The 24,574-nt window shown below is 39.3% G+C and overlaps 1 protein-coding gene and 1 long non-coding RNA gene across 4 annotated transcripts in view; one reads left to right on the top strand and one right to left on the bottom strand.

Moving 5' to 3' along the window:
- LOC139105723 (uncharacterized) overlaps positions 1 to 24,574 on the top strand; it is a 39,278-nt gene that overhangs the window by 1,277 nt on the left and 13,427 nt on the right. The window lies entirely within an intron of this gene.
- Positions 13,810 to 18,163, bottom strand: LOC139105715 (uncharacterized). 2 transcript variants are annotated; one of them, XM_070661973.1, is made up of 3 exons: positions 17,670 to 18,163; positions 15,082 to 15,645; positions 13,810 to 14,712 (listed from the first exon to the last, which is right to left on the bottom strand). In XM_070661973.1, exons 1-3 carry the CDS (start codon positions 17,689 to 17,691, stop codon positions 14,612 to 14,614), a joined length of 687 nt encoding a protein of 228 aa, XP_070518074.1. In that variant the 5' UTR covers positions 17,692 to 18,163; the 3' UTR covers positions 13,810 to 14,611. The 2 variants fall into 2 exon arrangements, with proteins under 2 accessions (XP_070518074.1, XP_070518075.1); XM_070661974.1 differs by lacking the exon at positions 17,670 to 18,163 and adding an exon at positions 17,138 to 17,618.

The raw sequence follows: 24,574 nt of genomic DNA, 5'->3' as shown, positions 1-24,574 counted from the left end.
GAGACGAGCTTTAAAGTTTTTTTTACGAGCTCGCGCTCGGCACGCGCTGTTTAGATTTTTTTTCGCCAGCTCACCGAGCTCTAGCTATCGCGGCTGAAGATCTATTCCGAGAATTTTAGTCCGCGCCGACTTGGCTCCCCGATCTCTGCAAGAACATTGTTCAATGAACGATCGAGCCTATTCCGCGTCTTGCTTTACTCGCGGTTTTCTCCTTTCTGCGAAGGAACGATTCTCCCACTACGTTAATCCCTTCTATCCATTTTTCCTTGCTCATTTCGGGGACCAAACGATTAATATTCATCTCGAAAAAGTTATGTGCGATACGCATGGAACGTTCGGTTTGAGGATACGTCGCACCCGGCATGTCGCGATTCACTTCACTCGCTGTCCGGCATATCGCGGCTCGCTTCAGTCGACGTTCAACCGCGAGCTCCTGGTGTCCGTCATTTCGCCGGTACGCGAGATCTCGATTATGGCAGTTGCATCCTCGGTCGCCTCCTACGTCGCGGTCAATCTCCTCGTCCCGTTTCCGAGTGACTCAAGCTTAGACTCCGTGAACGTCGAATTCGCGTGAAACATTTTTAATCAAAAAGACGTGTTCGGCATATCGCGACCTGTTGCACTCGCTGCTTTTACTGCAAATCCTCGGTATCGGTCATTCCGCCAACGGGATCTCATCGATGATTCAGGAGTGACGTTTGGATCTCGTAAAAAATCGCCGCGATCATTCACCGTAATTTTTTCGGTCGTTCGTTTTTCGAGTAAGCGTTAGCGGTAGCGATTAAAATGAAAATTAGTGTCGTAATGTAAAGTGAATAAAAAACTGTAGCATATAACTCAAAATACTATCGCGGAAGGAAGGAAGGACGAAACGACGGAAAGAATGAAAAAATAGAAAAATTGCGCTGTAATTTGTGAGCCAAATGTACGTGAAGCAACACGCCGGCCGTCGACCGTCGGTGAGTTATTTATTATTTCGCGTCTCACCAATTGTGCGATTCATGATCCGTCGGTTTAGCACTATGCCGTGAATTTTTTTATCTATTTCATTTTTTTGTACGCTTACGTATTATTCTTTATCCTGTCCCCTTGATACGCCTTTCCTACGTTTTCTACGCTTTTTCTTTTATGAAAAAAGTATTTCGTTAAAATTATAACCTTTGTCATTTGGGGTGGGATACATATATAAATATTGACGGCGTACGTGCTCTGCACGATACTTACTGATTTACCACATTCTTCTGGTAAAAATTGAGTAAATAATACGAATATACCTTACTTATTCTGAAATTTTTTGTCGATGCTTAGTTATCGATCCATCAGCAATATTTTTTTTTAATTATTAGTAAAGTTGCGAACAATTTTTTTTAGAATCTGCTAGTTTAACTATTTCTACATTAATTAGGAAAACGATTATCGTGTAAAAGGAGATTAACGAATTTCGAATCTGGGAAAACCTGGTAGATAATCGGACAAAACGGTATTTAATCGTCTTTCCAACTCAAATGAAGTTAAATTCTCAAGCAAGTCGCAGATGCGTCCCTTCTTATTCCATGTCTTTAGTCGCGTTGTCTTCTTCAACGAGAAGAGATCCGGTCCGATGGGAAGACGGTGAAACGAACGAAACTGAATAATCGCGTTACGGCTTCGGCGCGAGTTTAGAACGATCCGGGTGTTTGTAGGATTTAATGAGGCGACGTACATCAGCTAGGGTGACTGTCATATCTCGTTCTTATAACGTAGCTTTAATCCTTTTATTAATTAATTAAATACGTAATAATAAAAGTACGTAATAAATTATCGAATCCATCGCCAATTATTACTAAAACTTTGCAATGCAAAGAGTTGTATTAAAAGAAAAAAAATAATGATAATTTTATCGACGTTTCTGTCTTAACTTTTTACCCTACGTAGATTTCTAATCTTTCGCTTAAGACTCTTTCTTTTATCTCCGTTTTCACGATTGCATTTTGACAAAATAAAGACGTCGATTCGAGCTAACCGACGCCACGCGAATCCCGCAGATTACCATGAAAAATAGCTGACTAAAATTGCCTCGTGTCTTCTTAATGCTCCTCACGCTAATTACCTCGGCATGGGATACTGCTCCTTCATTGTTCTCGCCGTTTTTACGTCGGCACGGCTCGGGAAGAACCCACGGCTCTTTTTATGATTTAATTTCGAGCGATACACCATTTCTCGCCGGAGAGAAATTTCCCGGTTATGTATTGTTTCGCGCCTCTATAATGTATAAAGAAAAGCGCGAATATAAGAATCCGACAACAAGGTAGAAGTAGATTCTCTTAAGTGAAATTAGTATAACGTGAAGTTGAGTTAATCTCTCCCATCCGCTATTCATATCGCATATTTATGCAAATTATAAATTAAATTCCAACGTTTTATATAATTTTATACATATTTTTTTTATTTTAATATAATTATCAGCTTTGATTGTTCCAAATATGCATTTTAAAGTACATAAAGAATTTATGTTTTTAATGGCTCTTTTTTTTTTATTCTTACGTATGTAATTTGCATTAATTTTTTTTTTTTCTGTACTATTAATTAGTTTTGTTTTTCTTGCTGCGTAATTTCAAAACCTTCCGATTCTCCGGATTATTGTAGAACTTTACGTCACTCTTGTCATGTTTCCGTACAATGATTACGCCACGGACGTTTGGTTCTTGAAGCTCTCCGAGCAGCAGAATCCATTCCGCTTTCGCATGCACGCACAACGGGTCTGCATTATTGCGGCTTATCCGGTATTACGCTTATGTGACGCCAGTAACATCGCAGCCTTAAGCGCGCACGATGTATCGAACACGGAATTACCCCATGAATTCGCCCCCATCTCCCTCTCCCATGAAATTCTGTGTACAATGCTCGTAGGCCTCCTTCTACTACCTAAACCTTCCTGTCAGTGACTTTGAGTCGCGATCGAAGGATAGATAAATTTTTAAATTGAATATCATATTTATATTATTATTTATTATAATTATAAATTTAATTAAATAAAAATTGCGTTTGTATGGCCCTGTATAGCTCGCGCGGTTCAAGCACGCGTTTAACGTTTAAAGGTGAAACTTTCTTTCATCAAAACGGACTGCGGTTCACTATTACAGCGCGCGCGTACATTTACCATATCGCGTAATCGCGTTAGGTGTGATCCTATAGTACGAACTCGGACCATGATCGGGTCGACGCAACGCGATGCAGTATTGAGAAAGTTTGCCTATCGCGTCGTACGGAACACGGGCCCGGGGCGACTTGTAATTGCGCGCGTATACCGCCGGCGACTTTGTCATTGCACGATTACGCATACCTGCAACGTTAAGCATCGCCGAAATCATGCCCGCGCAAGATTACGCGAGTTAACCGGGGGAGTGCCGCGAGCCAGACACCGCCTAACAGATGATATTTGCTCGTATCCGGAAGGGCTCGTCACTAAGGTACATTCCTCGCATCAAAGAGACGTCTAACCGACGCATTATGTTTAACAAACGGATATACGGAAGGTGGTATTTACACAGACACGCACGCGTGCACAGCAATCGGCGTGGAACGACCAATGCTTTCGTTTCGCCGTCGCCCGAGGTATATCCGTATAATTACCGCGAACGCGTAAAGACGCCCCCGTGAACGCTGCGCTTCTCTTACCCTCCCGCCGATGCGCTCCGCGATCTGCAAACTGCTTAATCAATTGTATTCCGATCGCACGAAACGAGCGACGTCGCGACGCCCGGGAATGTTAGCTTTGCGCCGCGGATGTTTTCGTAGCGTCTCTGCGAGACGCGGAGATGTTGGAACAACGCAACGACTGACTGCTTTCATAATGCTTCCTCGTAATAGAGAGCAAATAGATTCACATTAATCGCGTTTAATGCAATCTGGTAAAATGCATATCCGCGAAATAATAATCAAATTTTCAAAACAAGTTCGTTGCGATGCGATAATAAATTTTAAACGTAACACGGTTGATATCTACTTTTTAACGTATATCGAGGTAAACAAGCTTTAAATTAATCTGTTCAAAAAGGCAACTTTAAAGCAATTTTTTTTTAAGAATATTTTTACAAATTGCGCGTTCGACAAACTTCCATCGTAATATAAATTCTCTCTTCGGGGACGTAAACATATTTAAGTGAGGCAATGTCTTAAATTGTCATTTCTTCTTAATCAATTCAAGAATCGTGATGAACGCACTTATCTCGCTCCAAATGCTCGCATTACATCGCGCTCGCATTCCCCTAGCAGAAACGTCGAGATTATTTAAACTTCGCCAGCATGCGGTGGTATGCATATAAGCAGTCGACTCGCAAATTGAGTAGGTCGTGACTTCCGACGGCGAAATACGCTTGTCCGGATGAGCGTGCACCCTGGCTACGCGGAAACCGTCCCAGCATCCCTCTCTCATCGTGCCTTCATCCATCCGTCGTACCTTCGCCTCGGCAAGCTTCTTCCCATCCTCTCGCGAAGCAGCTGGGCGCGAAATACGATAAACTCTCTCGCGAATCCCCGCGAGTGACGGCGTCGAAAAATATTTACTCCCCGAACGCGCCCGTCCCACACCTCCCTGTCATAAGCCTTTGCCGGCTGTGCCAACCCTCTTCGGCTGGCTTGCCTCTCCCGAAAAGATTCCTTACCCTCCCCGCATTTCCCCTTCGGTTCGGCAAGAACTCGTTTATTCGCGGGCCAAAGGTATTTACATAAATCAGCCATGCAATCTCTTTTTATATTTCGCGAAAGTATGGCGCGAGTATACACTACTGCCTGTATGTACGTAAATATTCGTGTATGCAACCCCTCAGCACTCACGACCTTTCCTCTACGCGCTACTGCATACGTCGCTACCCCCGAGTGTCCCTAAAACGCGCCGATGCGCTCACGTGTGCGAATTTTGTTGTCATTCTTGGCAAATAAGCGAATCACTGTGAAATTTCTTTACCTCTTTTTTTTTTTTTTTTTTCTATGTATGTATATATAACGACGGAAAATCGCTGCTTTTAAGAGGGGTGGATGGAGTAAATGTAAAATATCGTTTGTCGTTTATCCCTACTTGAGTTTCATATAATATGTTTTTTTGAATACTCGCAATAATAAGAAAACGAAGTAAAATGCCTTCGGAATTATTAAGTTCACGTACTTTATGTATTTTACATATTAATGCATTGGCTTATATTAAATATAATATATATTTTTGTAATTAATTTGCTGTAAAATTAGTTTCAGCATCCGTTTGTAAAATTTTGTAGTAGTCACAATTGCATAAAGCAATAGAAAGATTTTTATTATTAATTTAAAAAATCGTTTATTTATATTTGTAAAGGGTTTAATTGAGAATAATATTTCTGGTGTCAAAGACGGATAAAAGATTCCAAATTATTATTCGATACTTTTAATAGCAATTAGATCGAGTACCTAACCGTTCTAATATTTTTTAAATTACATTTACCCGCGAATATCTCTGGTACAGATTGCGGGAGAAACGAGATGCTTACGGTTAATGAAATTGAGTTCGAGTGTGATAGGGTGAATCCGGCTTTGATGTTGCTTCAGCTGGTCGTACCACGTTACTGAATGAGGACCCGAGTTGATGTTGGTTGAAATATTAATTAATCGACGAAAGACAAACGTAGACGCCGGCTGTCATCCGATTATTTTTAGTCTGGTTAGTTAACAGAGAAAAAGTTGCCGTGAAATATGAAAGACGATGACGAGCAGCGTAGCTATTAATTAAACGAAATTCACGAGGCGTTGCGAGAACGCGAATTGTTTTTCGCCGAGCTCCTTTTTTCGCCACTTCGGAAAGTCGAGCGTATACGTCTTTTACTAACGATCAATTACTTGGAAACTTTCTGCGTAAACAACCGACTATTCGTTTTAACGAGATTTATCCGAAATACTTTCTCTTCGAATAATCTATTAAAAAAAAAAAAAAAAAAATTAGCTCATTAAAAAAATTTGAAAAAAGATTAAATGTATATTGAAATGAAAGAAGCGCGCGTACGACCTTCCGGCGAGTAACGTGCTTATATGCACGGAAAGATCTATTATATTACGCGTCGGCGATATTTTAATTTGTAATTGGAAACCGTCTGCGCGACATTTGCATCACGTTATTACGAGACGCGTGCAATTTGATTATGTTGCATGCCACAGTGCTGCAAGCAGCTGTCTATGTAAGGACGACGCATTTGACGTTCGTGATGTATACATACGGCACCGAATATATTCCGCGGCGCTATTACAGCGCTGAAATTACATTATCACCAGGACTACCTGCATATATGCTTACCGACATTCGATGCTCGTCGACTGTTTGCTAATCGATTTCGTCGCGAATTCGCGGGGCGAATCAATCGAGGGTTGTGTACGTTGGACACACATCGTAATGTTGTCTTGCCACGTACGAGAAATACTTCTACTTTCTTAGATGGTACATCAAGTTTCTCCGCTGAGCGAACCTTTGCCCCCCTCCCTTCCCCCCCCCAACTTCTCTCACGTTGACGAAAAATTTTGCAAAGCGTAGAAACATCATCAGGAACCGTTTGAATAAGAATTTTGTAATAAAAATACGTCTTAAGAACTTTTCGGATTGTAGAGAAAGATAGATAAACGTCTATCGACGAACTAGGAATATGCTTTTGTAACAAAAGCTACACTTTTCACATTTTCCGGAACATAGGAATTCCTATTTTATTTTTATTTTCTGCTACTTACGGGCGTGCTTTACTGTCTATATTTCTTTTTTTTTTTTTACATTTTTCCAAAGTCAGCAAAGTATTTTGCTTGTATTGATATTTTTGCTCTTCACATAAAAAAGAGGTAAAAGTTTCGAAAATGATTTAAAAGAAAAGAAGAGATAATTCTCTTCGAGACCGCACGTAAAGACGCTTGTTTCGAAAACCAGTTTCTGTTAAAGTAGTTAAAAATAGCAGTTGACAGTGGTAACTACTAATAGCGAATCGATTATCGCGTATCTGTATTAGTTATCATTATACAATTAAAGTTTTTCGAGGAGCTACAATTATCAGTATCGATCTCTTATCACAAGTTGCTTGGATTTGTACATTCTATTATCTTAATTTCTCTAATACTATCTTATAGGGAATCTGAATAAGAAATTAATCGCGTGTATAATCTCACAAGCAAACAATCCTCCTTCTCCAAACAGCAGTTTCGATAGAGAAGTCAATGGATAAGGCAGAATCGAGCACCTACCGAGATAACATTCAGCCAAACTAAATTTGGGCGAATCTTCGATTTCGGTCCAGATCTTTGGTAGATGCTGGGGGATCCCGAAATCGTCTTAGATGCTTGATAAGCAGCTAGTTATTATCGGAATGCGGTTTTCACGTCCGGTATCCAAATCGTTTCAGCTACGGACCGATCGCGCAAAGCCGGATTATCCGCCGTCTGGGTGGATCGCTCTAAGGATGGGGTACTATGTTGACGTTCGGATAAAATTTATATAGACCGCGACGCGTCTCACAGCTAGTTTCCGAGAATAATCGCTGAAGCTCGATTTAACTCTCGAATTGCATCTTAATTTTAAAATCAACGTAAAATATGGCATTTAATATCTTAAACATGTATTTAAACGTAAATATATTTCCAATTATCTTTTATAACTCTTGTAAAACAGCGGAAAAAAAATAGAGGAGATTCTCTCGGCGAAGTGCTCAAATTTTCGAGACGTGAATTCTGTTCCGCGATTAGATACGATGTTTCCCGGCCTTTCAAATGTGTCGCACAATTCTTTCAATCGGTCCGTCACCCTCCTTTGCGCCCGTAGACTTATTGTTAGCTCGAAAGAGCCACATAAATCGTGTTCTCCGCACTTTTTTCATAATGCGCCAATATCATTAGGTTTATAATTTTAACAGAGCGAATCAGGTCGAAGGGAAAGGGGGGAAGTGCATACTTTGCAATAGTATTTCTCGAGTTAACTTTGTTCGGCGTTACGTTCTCTGTTCCCCTCATTCCTGCAGTCGATGTCCGGTGGCTTGTCATTAGTCTTTCGGTCACCCATTATCATGCTTTAACGCTCACTTTCGCGCAATATTTCCTTTCAATATCCCAGCGCGATCCTGGCCGTAGAATAATTAGATCAGTCTCACGCCTGGAGCAGATGGAAGAAGTCAATATTGCGACCGGAGTGAAATGAGAAGAGGCCGAGAAAACGAAGGGGGGAAAGGAAGGGGAGGGGGGAGGAAGGGAGAATTATCTCTCTTGTGCCGCGTGAAAAAGACTTAATCACATTTCAGCACAGCGGAGTTCTCCTTTTTTCGCGTCCACCTTTTCCATTAACTAATAACGGCCCAGCGCGGGTGGATGGTTCCGGAAAATAATTTGCGAAGTATTATAAAAATATCACGGCTCTCTCTCTCCTTGGGTGACGGAAAGTTTCGATGAAAGACGCGCACAAAGTTATGATTGGAAATTAACGTTGCTCTAATTATAGAGAATCTCCTGAATGTCGCTCCGGACGACGTCGTTTAATTGATCAAAGTTCGACACTAACGGCACAGAAGCTTTCACGATTTCCAGATAACCGTGTTCGGGAGTAAAAAGAAAAAAAAAAAAAAAAAATGCAATACGTCTGTTTAATCTTGTGCATAAAGTAGTATATCGCAAAGTGACAATTTATCGAAGCAGCGTGGTTGTTGAAAGAATTAAACGGAGAGGACGTAAATCGCGAATCGAACGGTACATAAAATATGCACGGGGAAAGACACGGGAGACTTTAATATCCTATTTCAAAGCGGGCAATGTCGCTTCCACAAATGGTACGCTGGTTGTGTTATCTCGCGGAGGATTGCGGATACTTTGAAAAATCGGAGTATCCTCGGCAGGAAAATCGCTTTGCCAAACTACCGCGGCAAGCCACAAATCGTGCAAGATACCGCGCCAGACTCTTCTGCCTGCCGGCACACACCGTCGTGGATACCAAAGTTTCTTTCGCAAAGAAAGTTTTGAATATTCAATACTCGTACCCCACCTCCGTTTACGACGAGCAAGATCACGGAGTGAGACGGACGGTTGCGGATGCACGGAGAGCAATTTCATTTCTTCTATTTCCTTCTGCCTTCGTGCGTTATTCGTAGAAAGCGTTTGTAGGTGTAGCCGACGGGGTGAAAGAGACAGTCGGGTAGAAAAGAAAGAGAGGGTGGTAGCACGGTATTTTCTATCGGTGATGCGTTTGGCATTCTGCACAACCCCATCCTAGTCCGGCGCCTTCATCGCGATCGCGCGGAGACAGTTCTCGGGCCTCTACAAATTCTCCCGCGAGAGATGTCGAGGAGGCGCCCAGGAGGGTTAGATGTTTTCGATGAATCGATTCGAGGGCACTTCCGCTATGCAAACTCCCTTTCCGCCGGCAAACGCTATGCCTGGCGCACATTCCGCCTCTTGGACCATTTCTCTGGAAACCAACCCCCCTCCCCTTCCCTTCTGCCAAGGGCTTGGTCTCGCTTCTTCTCTTCCTCGATCTACCACCGGAGTTAAGGCTGCACTCTTGCGAGTCCTTTCGGCCACTGGCCACTCCGCGCATCGTCCGACGAACGAGCAAGTTCCGGTAACGAGGTTGATTCCGGACTGCGACAGTATTCCCTGGGCGCATGATCTCGTGGAATCTTGTTTAGAAAGTGTGCGATCGAATGGAAACTCTTTCACTGGCATCACTGGCATATGCCAACGGAAAGAAATGTCGCGCGATGAAAACATAGTCGAATAGACGCGAATTCAACGCGAATCAGGCGCGTATCAAAGTTTGCTCAATGCGTCGACTGTGCTGTATACCCTGAATAACATTGTTGCGAAGATTCTTCTTAACTTCAGAAATGTTTCTCGTTGGCATCGCGTTGAAATATTCTTTAAAATTATTTATTTTCTTCGGGAGGGTTTCTTTTTTTTTTTTTTTCTTGTAAAATTGAATTTATAGCTCGTCCACTGCATTCAGATTGCCACAAAAATATCTCTTTTTTTAAACTGTCTTTACAAGAAAAGAAAAAAAAATATATATATATATTTAAAGTAAATATATAACTAGTAAGATTTTATTACGTATACAGAGTGTCTCATTAATGTCACTTTTTTTTAATGGTAGATACAATTTATGTGTATTAAATCTTGATAATTTGTTCGATCTTTTTTTATGTTCTTTTCTTGTGACTCTATCGATGGTCTCGCAGACACGGTAATAGGTTAAGATCTTCAGAGAGTATCCCATATATACATTATCGATATTGATGGCAGCATCGTGTTTGCAAGGATTAACTTTGGTGTAACCATGTAGTAGCCTTCCTGGTGTAACGTCGCACACCAGCGGTTTTCCTCGAGTTCGCGAGGAGAGAAACATAGGCGGTTAACTTCGGTTTGAATTAATAAACGAGGCTTGGCTTCTAATACTGAGCTTAACTCAGTTTAGTTTGCCGATCGAGGTCTCCTGCACCGAATTCTAATCCGATTGTGCAGATCACGTGCAATATGGGGTGGCGATATAAGCGCAATATAACGTGTTTGAGCAAAGTTATATTCGATAAACATACTTTTTAATGAAAATATAACTAAACGCCAAAGAGTAAAAACAAATATATATCTATCATAAACTTAGTTAAAAAAAATAATAATTTCCATAAAAATTGTTTCTATAAATTTGATTTTTATTGCAGAGAATTTAATTATTCTTTACAAATACTTTATCTCGTAAGTTACATAAATATTGCATTATAATAGGCACATATTACATTATTCTGGTATAAGGCATTTTCTAGAATCGCGTATCTAAACGAGTTAACAAAAATAATCCGACAAAAAAAAAAGAAAAAGATTAACATAAGTCTACAGAATTCAGGAAATTTTATCAAGTACAATACGGCACATCTATGCTTTCTCGATTGCTGCCGTGTGATTTGAAAACGCGCTCGTAACGCGGCACGTTCTGAAATCGCATTGCAGAGATCATCGATAGTTCCTTGCCGAGCTACTACTAAACGAGTTTGTATAAAAGTGGTGGTAACATCGGCGAGGACGCGACAGGCTTGAATCAAGGATATAGATACCGGCAATCGCGAGGGAAACCATTAAAGGACTGTTTCTGAGGCTTATCGTAGTAGTGCAGCGAGAAAGCCGAAGCAAGGAGGGCTCGACCCATTCAATTGTCGCGATAACGTCGGGATTCGAGTCAAGACGCATCAGACTTCGGCCGGAAACGACCACGTCCAAGAGCTTCCTCTCCCGTTTAGCTCTCTCCCTGCGAACTCCCGCGTTTCCGACCTTGCACCCTTTTGCTTCGCCTTGAAGATTACAACCTTGAGATGCAGTATTAGATATTGGTCAATGCCACTTCCTCAATTATTCCGGGCGATCAAATATTGTTGACCCGCAATTTCATCGCGGTTAAACACAATTCCCTGGTTATGTATTTTTTATGAAATCATAACAGAATGTTGTAGTATAAATTAATTAATTTTTTTCTATTTTTATATTTTTTAAATATTTTTTTATATTAAAAAATTTTTTTTTTTTAATCTTTAATCAATTCTAATAAAGTAAACACTTAATATAATTAATTAAAATATAGAATTAATTTTTTTTGTTTACGGCAATCTATTACAAGAGATTTATAATATTAAAAGCGCTGGTGACAAATAAGAACGGGCGGGTTAAACATTCACTGAAACGTTTGGGCATCGAGCGTGTAATTAAAAATACGAGAAAAACGGTAATTTGGCTTTCAAGAGTCGACGGGAGTGCTCCAGGGAAGACAGAGCCACGCCATCGATTTCCGCTTTGGCCCAATAACCCCACCTTCATTCACGCCACCGCCGACTTCCGTTCAGAAAGCACGAAGCATTCCCTTCCGCCTAGCGTAGTTCGTCATGTGTACGTGACAATAGAATCGTGAGGGTTCATGCATAAATGCGACGTAACAATAAACAGAGCGGTGCCGGTTAAGGGTACGGGGGGAGATGAAGCGCGGAAGGGAACTGACCCTTCAAAAGCGGTCATAGCCGGAGGATCAGAAACCGATATGAGATTCGGGCGGTATATGAATGATGTATCGTGCTTCCACGCTGCATCACTATTTCTGTCGCGTTATTACGAGGGCGGAGAGTAAGAAATCGTAAAAATGCCTCCCTGAAAATAGACGCGTGCGTTGTACATCAATTTCCAAACTCGCCAAGTTTGCGGTCACCGTAGAAAGTTTCTTTAAAATTGTGCACTGTAACTTTAATTTATATCACGCGTAAAGTAAAATTGTTTGTTTGATCTACCGAAAGATTAAACGCACCGATAAGCATCGTCGCGGTGGATTTCCGTGCGGTGTCGGCTCGCTCGATTATCGTCGTACTTCGATTATTTTAATAGCAGTCGCGATCAAACGAAATATAACGTGTTACATGTTTCTGAATGAAAATCTACGTGTATGTGCTCTCCACTCTCTTTATCGAGGTCGCTACAAGAGAAGTGAGGAGCCTCATTTACAGAGTAAGTACGTCCCGTCCGTCGGATTAGATACTCGTAAACTCTTACAGGTGACAGGAAAATGAGGGACGCGAGGAAAGGGATGAAAAGGGGTGGCACTCAGGTTCATGAAGGAGATGCGAGAGAGAGAGAGAGAGAGAAAGAGAGGGGAGGGTAACGGAGTTGATGGTATGCGGGGCCCGAGGTTGCCTCGAGTGGCGAAACGGCTGAAAGTTCCTTTCATGTAAAGTAATTAACTACCGGCAACCGTTGACAAACACCTTACCCTCGTTCGCGGGTCTTCTGGCCTCGAGTGTCCCGGCGTCGTTTTCCTAGCATAAATCCACCATCCCCTTTACTCTTTCAAGGGAGAAAATTTTTGTATTTTTCATCAGCCCTCCGACCTTTCGTTTTCCTCCGGTGCTCTGGTCGCTAACTTGTCTGGCTTTATAGCCCGCGTTCCTTTTCGTTCTTGAGGCTTCTCTTCCTGCATTAAGCTTCTATCATCTTTGATCCTCTTCGGCTTTTGCTCAAACTGCTGGCCGACGAAAATCGACCTGCCCTTTTATTTTATTTTATGAGGCCCTTTTATTATCATATATTTTCAGCAAGAAACTCGTGCCTCAAAGGGTTATAAAAATTGTATGCACGTGCAATTTTTCATCTTAACGTAGACAGAGATTAGTTCTTTGCATATTTAAATACTGGCCAGAAGAAGAAGAAGAACCACAATTTGAATTGCAAATGCTCTAATTAATAAAGGTTTCGGCAAGACATATATGCCCAACATTTTTGCATAAAAATGTAGCTCTATATCTCTATTTTTAAACGAAAAATATTTCCTTCGAAATATTCGAATATTATTAATATGCCTATTATTTGGAGCTTAGCTAAACTATAAGTCTACTTATGATCTTAGTACTTTTATCCATTTTTATCTTGAGAATTTATCTCTAGCTACAAACTTTCACATCTCCCAAGATATTCAGACTTTTCTGATCACCTATTCTCGAGAGATACAAGTCTGTATTTTTAATCAGTATACGATGAGCGCCTCCATTTACCCTTCCCTTTCTTAACTTTATTGTTCAGTAACCTTGCTTCCACCACGTTGTTGTCTACTCCTTCCCCGTCTTCCACTACTTCGTCATCGGCGTCCCATCGGGCCAATAAGCGTCGAAGTTTCTACGTTAAGTGGATAACGGGCTTGACAAATAATTATGAACTTCGTACAACGTCGCCAACGTCATTCCAATTAGTTACAGATTTATAAATTACATAAAATAGTTAAAAAAAATATATATATATACAATATGACATTTTTAATAATACAAGTCACAATACACATATAAAACGTTTAATAATATCGTAAAGTTTGACAGCCATTTTTTAATTTAAAGTAGATGTTATTATAATTGTTACATACGTACTCTATTGCTTCTATAATTTAATTTTTGTTTAATTATTATTTCTTGTATATTTATAGTTATGAGTATCAAAATGAACTGTTTATTAATTTTAATCATAAAACAATTTTAACATAACACAAGTCAAACATTTTAGTTTGATTTATAATATATTCAATTTTATTTTCTAATAAATTATCGTATGAGTAAAAAACAGAATATTACGAATTTAGCATAATGAATCATTTATAACATAAAGAAATATGTCGCCAACTACGTAATCCGTAAATGCATCTCATAAAAACTAACCTTGCCGTATTTCCTAGTTATGAAAAAAAAAAAAAGAAAAAAGTCATGTAAATTAATAATATCATTTATATGTCATCTATCTTCAGTCATTATATTGTCTTATCTTAAAAAAAAGAACAAAGAAAAAAAAAACAGTTATAGTAATTCTTATAGTACTTATAAAATTAAAAACAGGAAGTAATAATTAACAATAAAGCAATGAATAAATTTTTCATCTGCTTTTTGCTTAACTTCATAATAGACTTTAGAGATATAAAAAGAGAGACAGAGAAAATGCCTTCAAGGCAATCGGTATATCGACGAAATTATATATTCAGCTAATGTAAATCCGCTATGTTAAACTAATAAAATTTAATTACAAATCTGTTAATCTCTCTCATAAGTTGTCTAAAAATTACGTTTGAAGTAACTATCAATTCCGCGATGAGTTATCTTCGCCACCAGCTCTTTTCCATGATGAAGCGAACTAGCAAGGACAGAGCCATAAGAAAGATGATAACCGCCGCTGCCACAAGAATAGCGCCGTATCCTGTTAATAATTATTTGCTTCAGATCTCTTTATATTTAACAATCGGACTTATAGTACGTAATAACAGATATTATGAAATCTTATTTATTAATCTTAAACTCGATCTCATTCATGCTTAATAACGGTAATTAAATATTTTTATAATTACTCACTGAACAATTTTTGCAAACTGCTTACAAATTATATTTACTTTTAATCGAGCAAATATTTTCTGTTGCTCCGGAATATGAGTTTTAAAATTAAGATAAATATATTTTTATTTTAATTTATTATATAGAAAATCTTGAAAGTAATAGTACTATTTTTACGAATTTTACAACTGAAAAGTACGTAGGGTAAAAAATCGTTATTCCCAACCCGAATACTCACTTCGTGATTTTCTGTCGTCGATTTTCTCTGCGATACCGTCATCCGTCGTTTCCCTCGGTACTAAAGAGTTCCTACCGCAGCCAAACTTGAAAAACTGGTAAGACATTAAAGGCATCGGGTACGACGAATATTGTCCGTTAATCCCTTCGGGATGAAAACTCGTGGCTGGTGGTAGACAGGCTTGAAAAGGTGTCAACGGTATTTCCATTCTACGAGCAGTCCCATTCGCGGTGTCGCCGAACGAAAAGAGCCCATACGGCCAACCGATGTGTTCTGATAACGTAATCGCGCTATATGGCGGCGGAATCGCGGTATAAGGCGGCGGATTATCATTATTCTCATTATCGTTTCTGACAATCACGGCCATCGGATCACTCGAGTTCCCTTGTACGTGTGCGTTATGGTTTAATGTTGTGGATTTATCCTGAAATGATGACGAAACGTCACCTTGAAGGTATAACTCGTTCATGGACAACCTCTCATTTGGTTGTTGCAGTGTGTTTGGCACGTTATTGCGTGCCTCAGCAGACAATAACTGCTCGACCTCCGGGATTGCCGAAATATCTGCAATCAAAATTGAAACGTATTTTTTTGTGAAAAATAATATTTTTCCATCGGATTATTTTAATATACGCTGTACCGACAGCAAAAAAAAAGAATAAAAAATAACATTTGAAATACAACTTTCAAGATGTCCTTCTGATAAGTGTACTTTAACTAGAAACCTGTATTGACTCCGTGCTAATTAGTTGGCGTGAATGATGTCACGCAAAGAAATGATTTGACATTCATTTTTCTAAGTTGAAGAACACGGTTTTATTTTTATATTATATTTAATTACTAACGTAATTCATGGTAAATATTGCGCGATAAAATAAAGCGCGCGTCGTTGGAAGATAATCGCCGCGCATATACGCTTTATGTTAATTCCAAGAACTGCTGCAATTTTCGATATGCACTTTTAACGCGGCATTACATCAACGATTTTCAATCTATCGACGGTTTAAAAAATATTTTGATCGAACAATCGCGTGATGTAATATAAAAGAAACGCCGCTTTAATAATTAAAACGCAGTTTTGTGGTTCTACTTTTTCACTTTATCAACACACGGCGTCTGTATTTCAAGCGGATACGACTGACTCAAAAATTTATTACGCAAATACAGTATTCAATACGAGTATAATCGTGTGTATCCGCTGTATGGACACATACGTTGCATACTCAATTAGCAAATACCACGAAACTACTTTCATCCACGAAGGACAATTAACTAATTTAATACATGTAACAGCTTCGTTAGTCTTACAAAATTTAAACATCTCGTGCACGTGGAATATTTCCTCTTTAAAAATGTATAAGGAGTCTAAAATATTTAAGTTTAAAGACATCGATGTAAGGTTTTCACATTACACTACGAACGTATATTATATACATATATTTATCGCTTACGTAATCACGAACGTTTACCTGCAACGGAGACCGGTATAATTTTTTTAACCGTTTTATTATTATTATTACTTTTTTTATAACGTTAAAGCGTGCGTTATACATGCATTCGTTTATGCAATTTTTAATAAGTTGGATAGCGTGTTTCGAAGAATTATTTTGAAGTTATTTCTTATAATGGATAATAGATATGCGAGAGCGCGCTCTCGAGTCATGCCTATTTTATATTCAAGTACCGATTGTTTAATCATTGGTATATGTAGCGTTTAATTCATCGCGAAATCCTTGAGAATCCGGAGTCAATATGCTACCATCACACCGTTAAAAAGCCATAGCTGAGAAAACACTTTCTATCGTCGTACACTCGTAAGTGGTAACGGCGCGAGCCGAATTCCTGTGTTTCTCTCATTGCTTTAAACATATATGCGCGTATTTAAAAGAAGTTTCACTCGTAGCGTCAGCCTTTTCATTCAGTAACCTCACGAATCGTATCGCGATTTACGGACGACTAAATATAACATCGCTACCTGTCACATTTTACCTATCGTAATTATTTCTATAAGCCTTATATCGAATTCTAAATCTGCTTATTCATATGTAGTATTTACATAAGATCGTTTTGACACACATCCTGCAGTAGCAACAAGTTATATCACACGTGTTACAAAACGATTTCAGCAACCAATATTAAAACGCTAATAAACTCAATAAAAAAAAAAAAAAGAAGAAGAAAAAAAAATTAATAATTAGTTCCTGTACCAGATTTTTTACACGCGCAGAAAAGAAAACTGCAATTATTAATTCAACACAGTTAGCTTTCAACGTTTAAATCTCTAATACGCGTGACACGAATAATTTTCTCGTGCACTTTTAACGTGACACTTTTTTATTTTTTTTTTACGAATTATTTATATAACAAACCCCAAAACACATCACAATAAAAACTTGTCAATAACATAAATTAAATCGTATCACGAAGTGTTCTGTCTGCGATAAAGAAAAAAAAAAAAAATCTAACTAGATGTAAATTCGCGCGGTATTTGGAAAGCCGATTGACGTACTCTCCGAGCACGTGGGGTTTGGTGTCGCACAAAAGTTCACAGAAATTTATAAAATTATTTCTTTCACACACTCCGGTACCTTTTCTCGCGTTCTTCGACATTTCTCCATGCTACACGTATACGTCTCGAAAAGCGACTGAGCGACAAGAATGTCGCGGGTATATCGGTTGCGCGCGTCCGTGATTCGACTGGCGATCGCGACGGTACACCTAACTAAATGTACGGGCACGCGTTACCCACCCACGCGCGTGCACATAGTCGCGCGTGCATACACTTGCAAGGTTTACACCGATCGCAGGCCGATACCGAGAGATGCGTCGTGCGGATAATGGTCAACGCAGCCGAACGAGCGACGGCGCGCGACGTAACGAAACTGAAATCGCGCTCGCCAATCGGCGGTAGTGTACTCTACCCGCGATGAGGGAGTGGGCATGCGACTAGCCGGTACCGATTTCGCAATACCATGGAAACTCCCGTCGACCGTGGTCATCCGAGGTGCATTTAATTTCCGAGTAGGAAGATAGTCTCGCGCAAAGAAAACCGCGCATTGCAAAATCGACGGAGGAGAAAACGTGTCGTGTCAACTACTGGTACATTATTAGCTGCACTTAAGAAACCGCGAAACGCTTGCAGTCACAAAGTCTCGCTGCGAAATAAAATAGAAAAACAAATTGAGTTATTACGTCAATGTAAAATGAAACGCATCTGAACGGTATAACGATTTACGTGATGCGAGAAATGTCACGTGTACGATCTTATATGTTTTATTTATTGGAACAAAAAAATATTCCGAACGGGTTATTCGTAACGCTTTATGTATTTTCAATATTACGTTTCTCTACAGATTATTTTCTTTTAATATTTAAATACTTCTCGTTTATCAGGCGCACAGTTGATAAAGCTACGAAGTCTATCGCATTATTTCGACTAAATTATCGCAAACGCGTATGTTGCCTCAACGAGCGTACAAATATTTTCTCCCCCACCTTTCCTCCTCCCCCGTTTATCGCGCATTAAAAGTGCGCCTTTGTGCAAATAATCGCGACATGGAATGCCAGGCGATACGACATTTCGCCAAACGTACTGTAACAATGAGCGGTAATGTGATTACGGCAAAGGAAAAATTGTCGGTATGCTGATTAACAGCGGGCTGCGGTCGCGTGCCGTGTATGCGCGATCGCCACTGCTTCAGCCATCGTTTGCGTCGCTTTCGCGTCGTCGCCGCATTGGTACGCAGGCCCTCGCGATTTTTGCGTCAAAAAGCAGCCTCGCGTGCGAATAAACGTCGGGGAGTACCGAATAAAGTGGTGCGTAATGTGCGGTCGTCCCAAAAGCGGTTAATCGGCGCGCGCGATTAACGGGTAGTGCGGGTAAACCGCCGTTTGTGTCGATCGGACCTCCCTGCGTCGTGTCCGTTGTGCGTTCGCTTGTTGAGATCCGTGCGTTTGACACGTTTCGTCAATAACATAATCGGTTAATCGTCGCGCGCGCGGACCTTTACATCGTTTTCACGCCGCGCCACTGCGCAATCGGGTGTCAAAAGTGTCGACTGGCCAGACCATTTTGGACGAATTAATTCAGATACGGCAATTAATCAGCGAAAAAAAAAAAAAAAAAAAAAAAGGAAAACTATTTGCAACTCCGTTATCTTGAATGCTGACAAGTTAATAATTATTTCTTTGCACGTTATATATTTGTATATATATTTTTTTTTAATTTGAGAAGGAATACGTCGATTGTCGATCTTAATCTTCATACCGGCGCGCTCGTGAAATATTACTTAAATCGCGTCGTTTTAAATTCCAACGGAGGATGCGGGGGATGCATAATTTATATGGAAGCTCGCGGTAAAGAATCGGGGGAGGAGAAGCCGCATGGCACGGGATGCATGAATTTCACGAGAGTCGATATGTCGATTTACCATGCATTAGCTCCGACACACAATCCATTTCCGCGAATCGAAGATTCAGCGTGAACGGTACCACGAGGTGCGCGCACTTTTATCCCGCATCCGCCGGAAGTTCTACATAGCGCTTGCAATATTGTATACGTATGCACGGGGATGATCAATTATGCGCCAACTCGCGCGATTCTGGTGCCCCGTTTCACGTCCGCGGTGAGTTTTACAGGGGTCGCCGAATGTACAATTCGGTATAAAGCCCGGCGAGGCTTTTGGTAATGAAAAACCGATTGCGATCAAATAGGCTCCGGGCTGCTGGTGACGTGTAATCGAGTCTTCTCTTCTGTCGCTTCGCCGTATCCACCCCTTCCCTCCCCTCTTGGCCCCTTTTTGTGTCATCCCTTGCGCGCCCTCCCCCTCCCCCTCGCCCTGTCCATCTACGTTCTCCCTCTGTCCCTTGATTTTACCCCCTGTCTCAGTGCTTCTTCCTCCACCCATGATGCCTCCTCCGGCTTCCATTAGCCGCCATACGTCGTCTGTACACAGAGATCCGTTTTGTCCTGCTTTCGCGCGACCTTTTATTTCAAACTACCGCATTCAAATTACCGCGGGCTATCTGGATATTCGATCCTTTGACCTTTTGTCGCCGGACGTTTAGAAGCGCTTTTAAACACTGGCCAGGATCTCCGCCGTCATTCATCGCTATAGGCCGCGTTAAATACCGGATAAAGAATAATTCAACCCATTCTCGAATTAATCCCGATTGAGTTTAATTTATTTAATGAATCTGTTCGTCCTTTACGCACGTGATTCTATTTCGCGCACACAGAGAATATTGTTCGTTTTTTTTTTAAATGTTTTTATATACATATTTTTTTTTTTTTTTTTTATGTAGTCTGACTTTTCCGGTTCAGTTTTAGCATTCACTTTTTAGCTTCTGGTGTGCATCTATAATGAAAAACCTAATTGTTACACTGCAGAGTTCGTCCACTGTTGTAAATCACTCTATTACTTTAATCTATGAATTTCTCAGGTATATAATATAATTTTGAGCATACGAGATACATGTTAAAAGACAATTAAACTTTAATTTTGTATGAATTAAGAAAGAATGGAGATTACGAGAGGAATTAAATTTCGCGGACATATCTGTCCGATATTCGAACTGACTTGGTTCACGTATCTCGGATAGGTATGTAAAATTAATTACATCTGACATCCGTGGGCTGGAGAAAGCACGACGATCGCGCTTTGTCTCCTCTTGTTCGTTAATTAGGGAATCCAAATCCGGAGTCTCTAAGGCGGAGGTTACGTATAAATTCGGAAGTAGCGTTATCTCGTAACAAAGTCACGTGCTTGGCGTTCGAATGCAGCCGACTAGCAATGGTTAGGAACTGTTTCCGCGTTTGTCCACTGTACTCTATTAATTTAAAAGTATACGCAAATGTTATTTATCCGGCAATATAGAAAAAAACTACACGTGACACAAAAAGACTAGGAGTGGCAACTTTTTTTTAGCCGAGGTTTTATTTCAATAAAATTGAATTCTAATTGGCTTGACGATAATCTATACTTTTACACGAATATTTTAAGAAACATAAATAAATAATATACATTTGATTATGTTAACGAATCTAAAATTGTTCAAAATCGATCTCCGAAGGTATTTGCAAAACGTCGGTTTGACGTAAGTTTATATCTTTTACTACTTTTCGACTGGGTTAGAAACTTCACCGATCTGATTGCAGACCAACATGCTGCATTCTAATGATAGCGTCTTTTTTTCTCCCGTGCATATAAAAGCATCGATTTCTTTATCTATTCTTTTCAATTATTAATTTCTTTTTATTAATAATTATCTTACTGATAATTTAAAATTATCTTAATTTCGGGAAAGTATAGTTTTAGTTCAATTTAATTCGGTTTCCGAAAGTGTATTATCGTAAATTTCATGAAATAGAAAAGCCAATCAAAGCACTCCATTAAATTGTAAAATTTGCATATCGCAGCGGTCTTCTATTACAGACAAAAATTTAATCTATAATAAAATAATAACGATCTCGGCATAAAATATTAATATTTCTATCAACAATATTAACGACGAAATATTAAGAATTTCATTAGCTCAATGTACGTTTTTCATAACAAACTTTATAAGGGATCGTCCTTCAATAATTTTATCTCCTTGACATATTCTGATGAATAAACTTCGCGCTTGAGAAAAGTGCCTATCGTAATTGTCGATAAGTTAATTCACAGACCCACTTCAAAGTGTTGAAGTGGTCTTTTACTCCGCGTGCCAAAGTGTCAGAACCCGCGTGGATGCCGTAAGATTCAATTAGAAGCCAATGGGCTATGCAGTTTACCGTCGGCCCTTCTCTCGGTCCCTCAATCTCTTTCTCTCTCTCTCATTTTCTCTCTCTTTCTCTCTCTCTCACCTAGTACCGGCGAACATTTTCCGAAACCCCATAGAGACATGCGCAGGCAGCCGTTTGATGCCAGATGCTACCGCGGATATTGGATAAAAGTTTCTCAGTTCGCGGAGGAAATAATTTCACAAGCCGCGCGGCGCGGGTCAGGGCTGTTACCTTCTGCACTCTACCCCTCGTTGCGCAACGTTCGTCCTTTCGCGGGAACCAGCTTTAGAAAAGAAACTTACCAGGGTCGAGCGAACCCCTCTCCCCTCCTTTTCGGATTTTCTCGACTTGTGTTTCTCTGTAGACAAAACGAGGGAGGGGGAGGGGAAGGGGGCGACGCCACCTGGCACTTAACATATATGGTAAAGTTCCGTTTCGTATCGCGCAACGGTGAAACTTTCTGCTACCTACCTCTCGACTGATAATTAAAAAATAAAAATGCCTGCGGGGGCAGTTCGATCGGTTCATTATTCCCCGCCTCCGTTATCAAATTGATTCTAAAAGAAATTGATGAGTGTCAATCGCATCGCGAAGAGCACGTTGGAAAAGTGTTTCTTCGATTTAACGATATCAGTAGCAATAGACGTTTGGAAACCAGTCTCGTTATCAGTGGATAAGAGTATGAATCACGTTATAAATGTTTCAACAAAAGATGTTATCCCGGTATATATTAAAATATTTTTCTCTGCTATCAATATACTATATTTAGATAGAAATGCTGCGTAATAAAATCTCCATTGGAACGATCACATCCCACCTTCCTCATCTCCATCGTCATGCACTCCAAACTGCATACTGTTATTTATTCGATAAGATTATTGTATCTTTTATAAATTATGCTGCATAGAGTGTATGACGAGGAGATCAATAGAGCATAAGATAAGTGTCGTTTCGTAATTGAAATTTTTTACGCTGAATAAACAAAAAAGTCAAATACACTTTAATAATAAAGAGATAACGATTTCTCGAACAATAGCAATCAGTTATCAGTTGCCGTATATAAAATTCAGCGAATTTTAAATGACCTCTCCGATAATCTTAATCTTCAAGCTCGCGATACGCGTATCGCGCGGATTACTGTATGAACGTTGACGGTTCAACGTGAGATCAACGAGAATTTTTCTCCGTTTAGCGCAGTTTCTCGATACGCATTTCAGTTTTACGCAATCGATCGGAGTGACTATTTTTGTCACGGATTTGCTTTTGAAATATTCGATAAACAGTGCTGGATCGGTCTAGCTAAGTGCTCTCGGCAACGAGCGGATATTACTCTGCCATGGCGCTCCAATAATCTATGGACAACGTTCATATAAATGTTTTTTTTTAATCGTTCACATGGCACACGGATTGCGAGTAGTAGTGATTGCTAAGAAAACGGTAATAATGTTCAGTTCTCCAAACAATATAACAATAACATTATAAGACAAGTATTTTCAGAATACATTTAAAATATAATTCAATTAGTCTCGAAGAAGAAAAAAGTTGATAAAATATATATGTTTTACGTAGAATATTTTACATTTTAGAAATGTATCTGATTGACAACGATTAAAGAGCTTAAAAAACATTCTCAGTAAGTAGCCGTAGTAAAAACTGTAAGCTATATAAAAATTTAATTTTATCATTTGCAATAATAAAAAAACGAGTACAATATTTCTATTTAATTAAAAAATAATATAGTAAAGCATAATTATATTTATATGGCAAAACTAACTTCAATTGTTATTAATTAAAAGCGCTTTTAATGAATCGGCGCGTTCTTCAAATTTGTTGTAAATTTTGTAAACGCAGTAAAATATTCTCAATATTTAAAAGGCAATAAAATATAATCGGCAAATTATCACGTCATTTTTCTCATTCTGCACTTTTTATAATTTTCATCGATACAATAATATTCAGTGCAACGCGTTTATTGGAAATAAAAACTGGGGGCCGATCAAATAGACTATCTTTTACGTTACAAAATTTAACGAAACTCCCGTTGACGGGCAATTAAAAATTGTTACGCAACGTACACGTGACATGTACGCAAATGGTTTCTAGCTAACGCATAAAGATTGCCCGTTTGGTTAAATTTAATCTCGTGGAAACGGTATTATGGCTGCAGTGCATCGCTATTTGCTTGCTACGCGTGCCACATAAAACATGTAAGGGAGAAGTTGATCTCGTATAGCGACGGAAAGTAATTTCTTTTCATCCCATAAGTGATCTTATTCTGGCACATACTAGTAAATGCGTATCTGAATTCTGTAAAACATAGGCATTCTATTTTTAGAATTTCACATTTCGTTGGTTATTCAATAAAACGCAGAGCTCTGCGTTATGGCAAATATACATCTGTTAGTTAAAGAATAAATAAATCTGCAAATATATTTGGATTTAAACGTTACTAAATTAACACACGGAGGAAATGTAGTCTATCGATTACAAATATATTTTTTTTTTATTAAAAATCTATTGCTATAATTATATCATAAACTGCAGAGAATAATAATAGGACTTTTACTAATATTAATACATGATTAACGTATTTTATACTCCAATTCCTAATATACACTGCTGAATAATGCATACCTTGCATATGACAAGTTACATTCTTTCCTGTCAACATCAGGGAAGTGCATAATAATCTAATAATAATTTAATTTGTTTAATTAATCATAAAGT

Source organism: Cardiocondyla obscurior, linkage group LG09, assembly GCF_019399895.1.
Source record: "Cardiocondyla obscurior isolate alpha-2009 linkage group LG09, Cobs3.1, whole genome shotgun sequence".
NCBI classification, from domain to species: domain Eukaryota; kingdom Metazoa; phylum Arthropoda; class Insecta; order Hymenoptera; family Formicidae; genus Cardiocondyla; species Cardiocondyla obscurior.
The sequence above is the reverse complement of the archived record's forward strand: the minus strand, read 5'-3'. Positions and strand labels throughout refer to the sequence as shown.

Excerpts from the sequence above, each read along its gene's own strand:
- LOC139105715 (XM_070661973.1), bottom strand. The coding sequence starts at position 17,691 with ATGTCGAAGAACGCGAGAAAAG. Across the intron at positions 15,646-17,669 it reads GTCGAAGAACGCGAGAAAAG|ATATTTCGGCAATCCCGGAG; the intron begins GTACCGGAGTGT and ends TTTTGATTGCAG. Across the intron at positions 14,713-15,081 it reads CGACGACAGAAAATCACGAA|GATACGGCGCTATTCTTGTG; the intron begins GTGAGTATTCGG and ends AATTATTAACAG.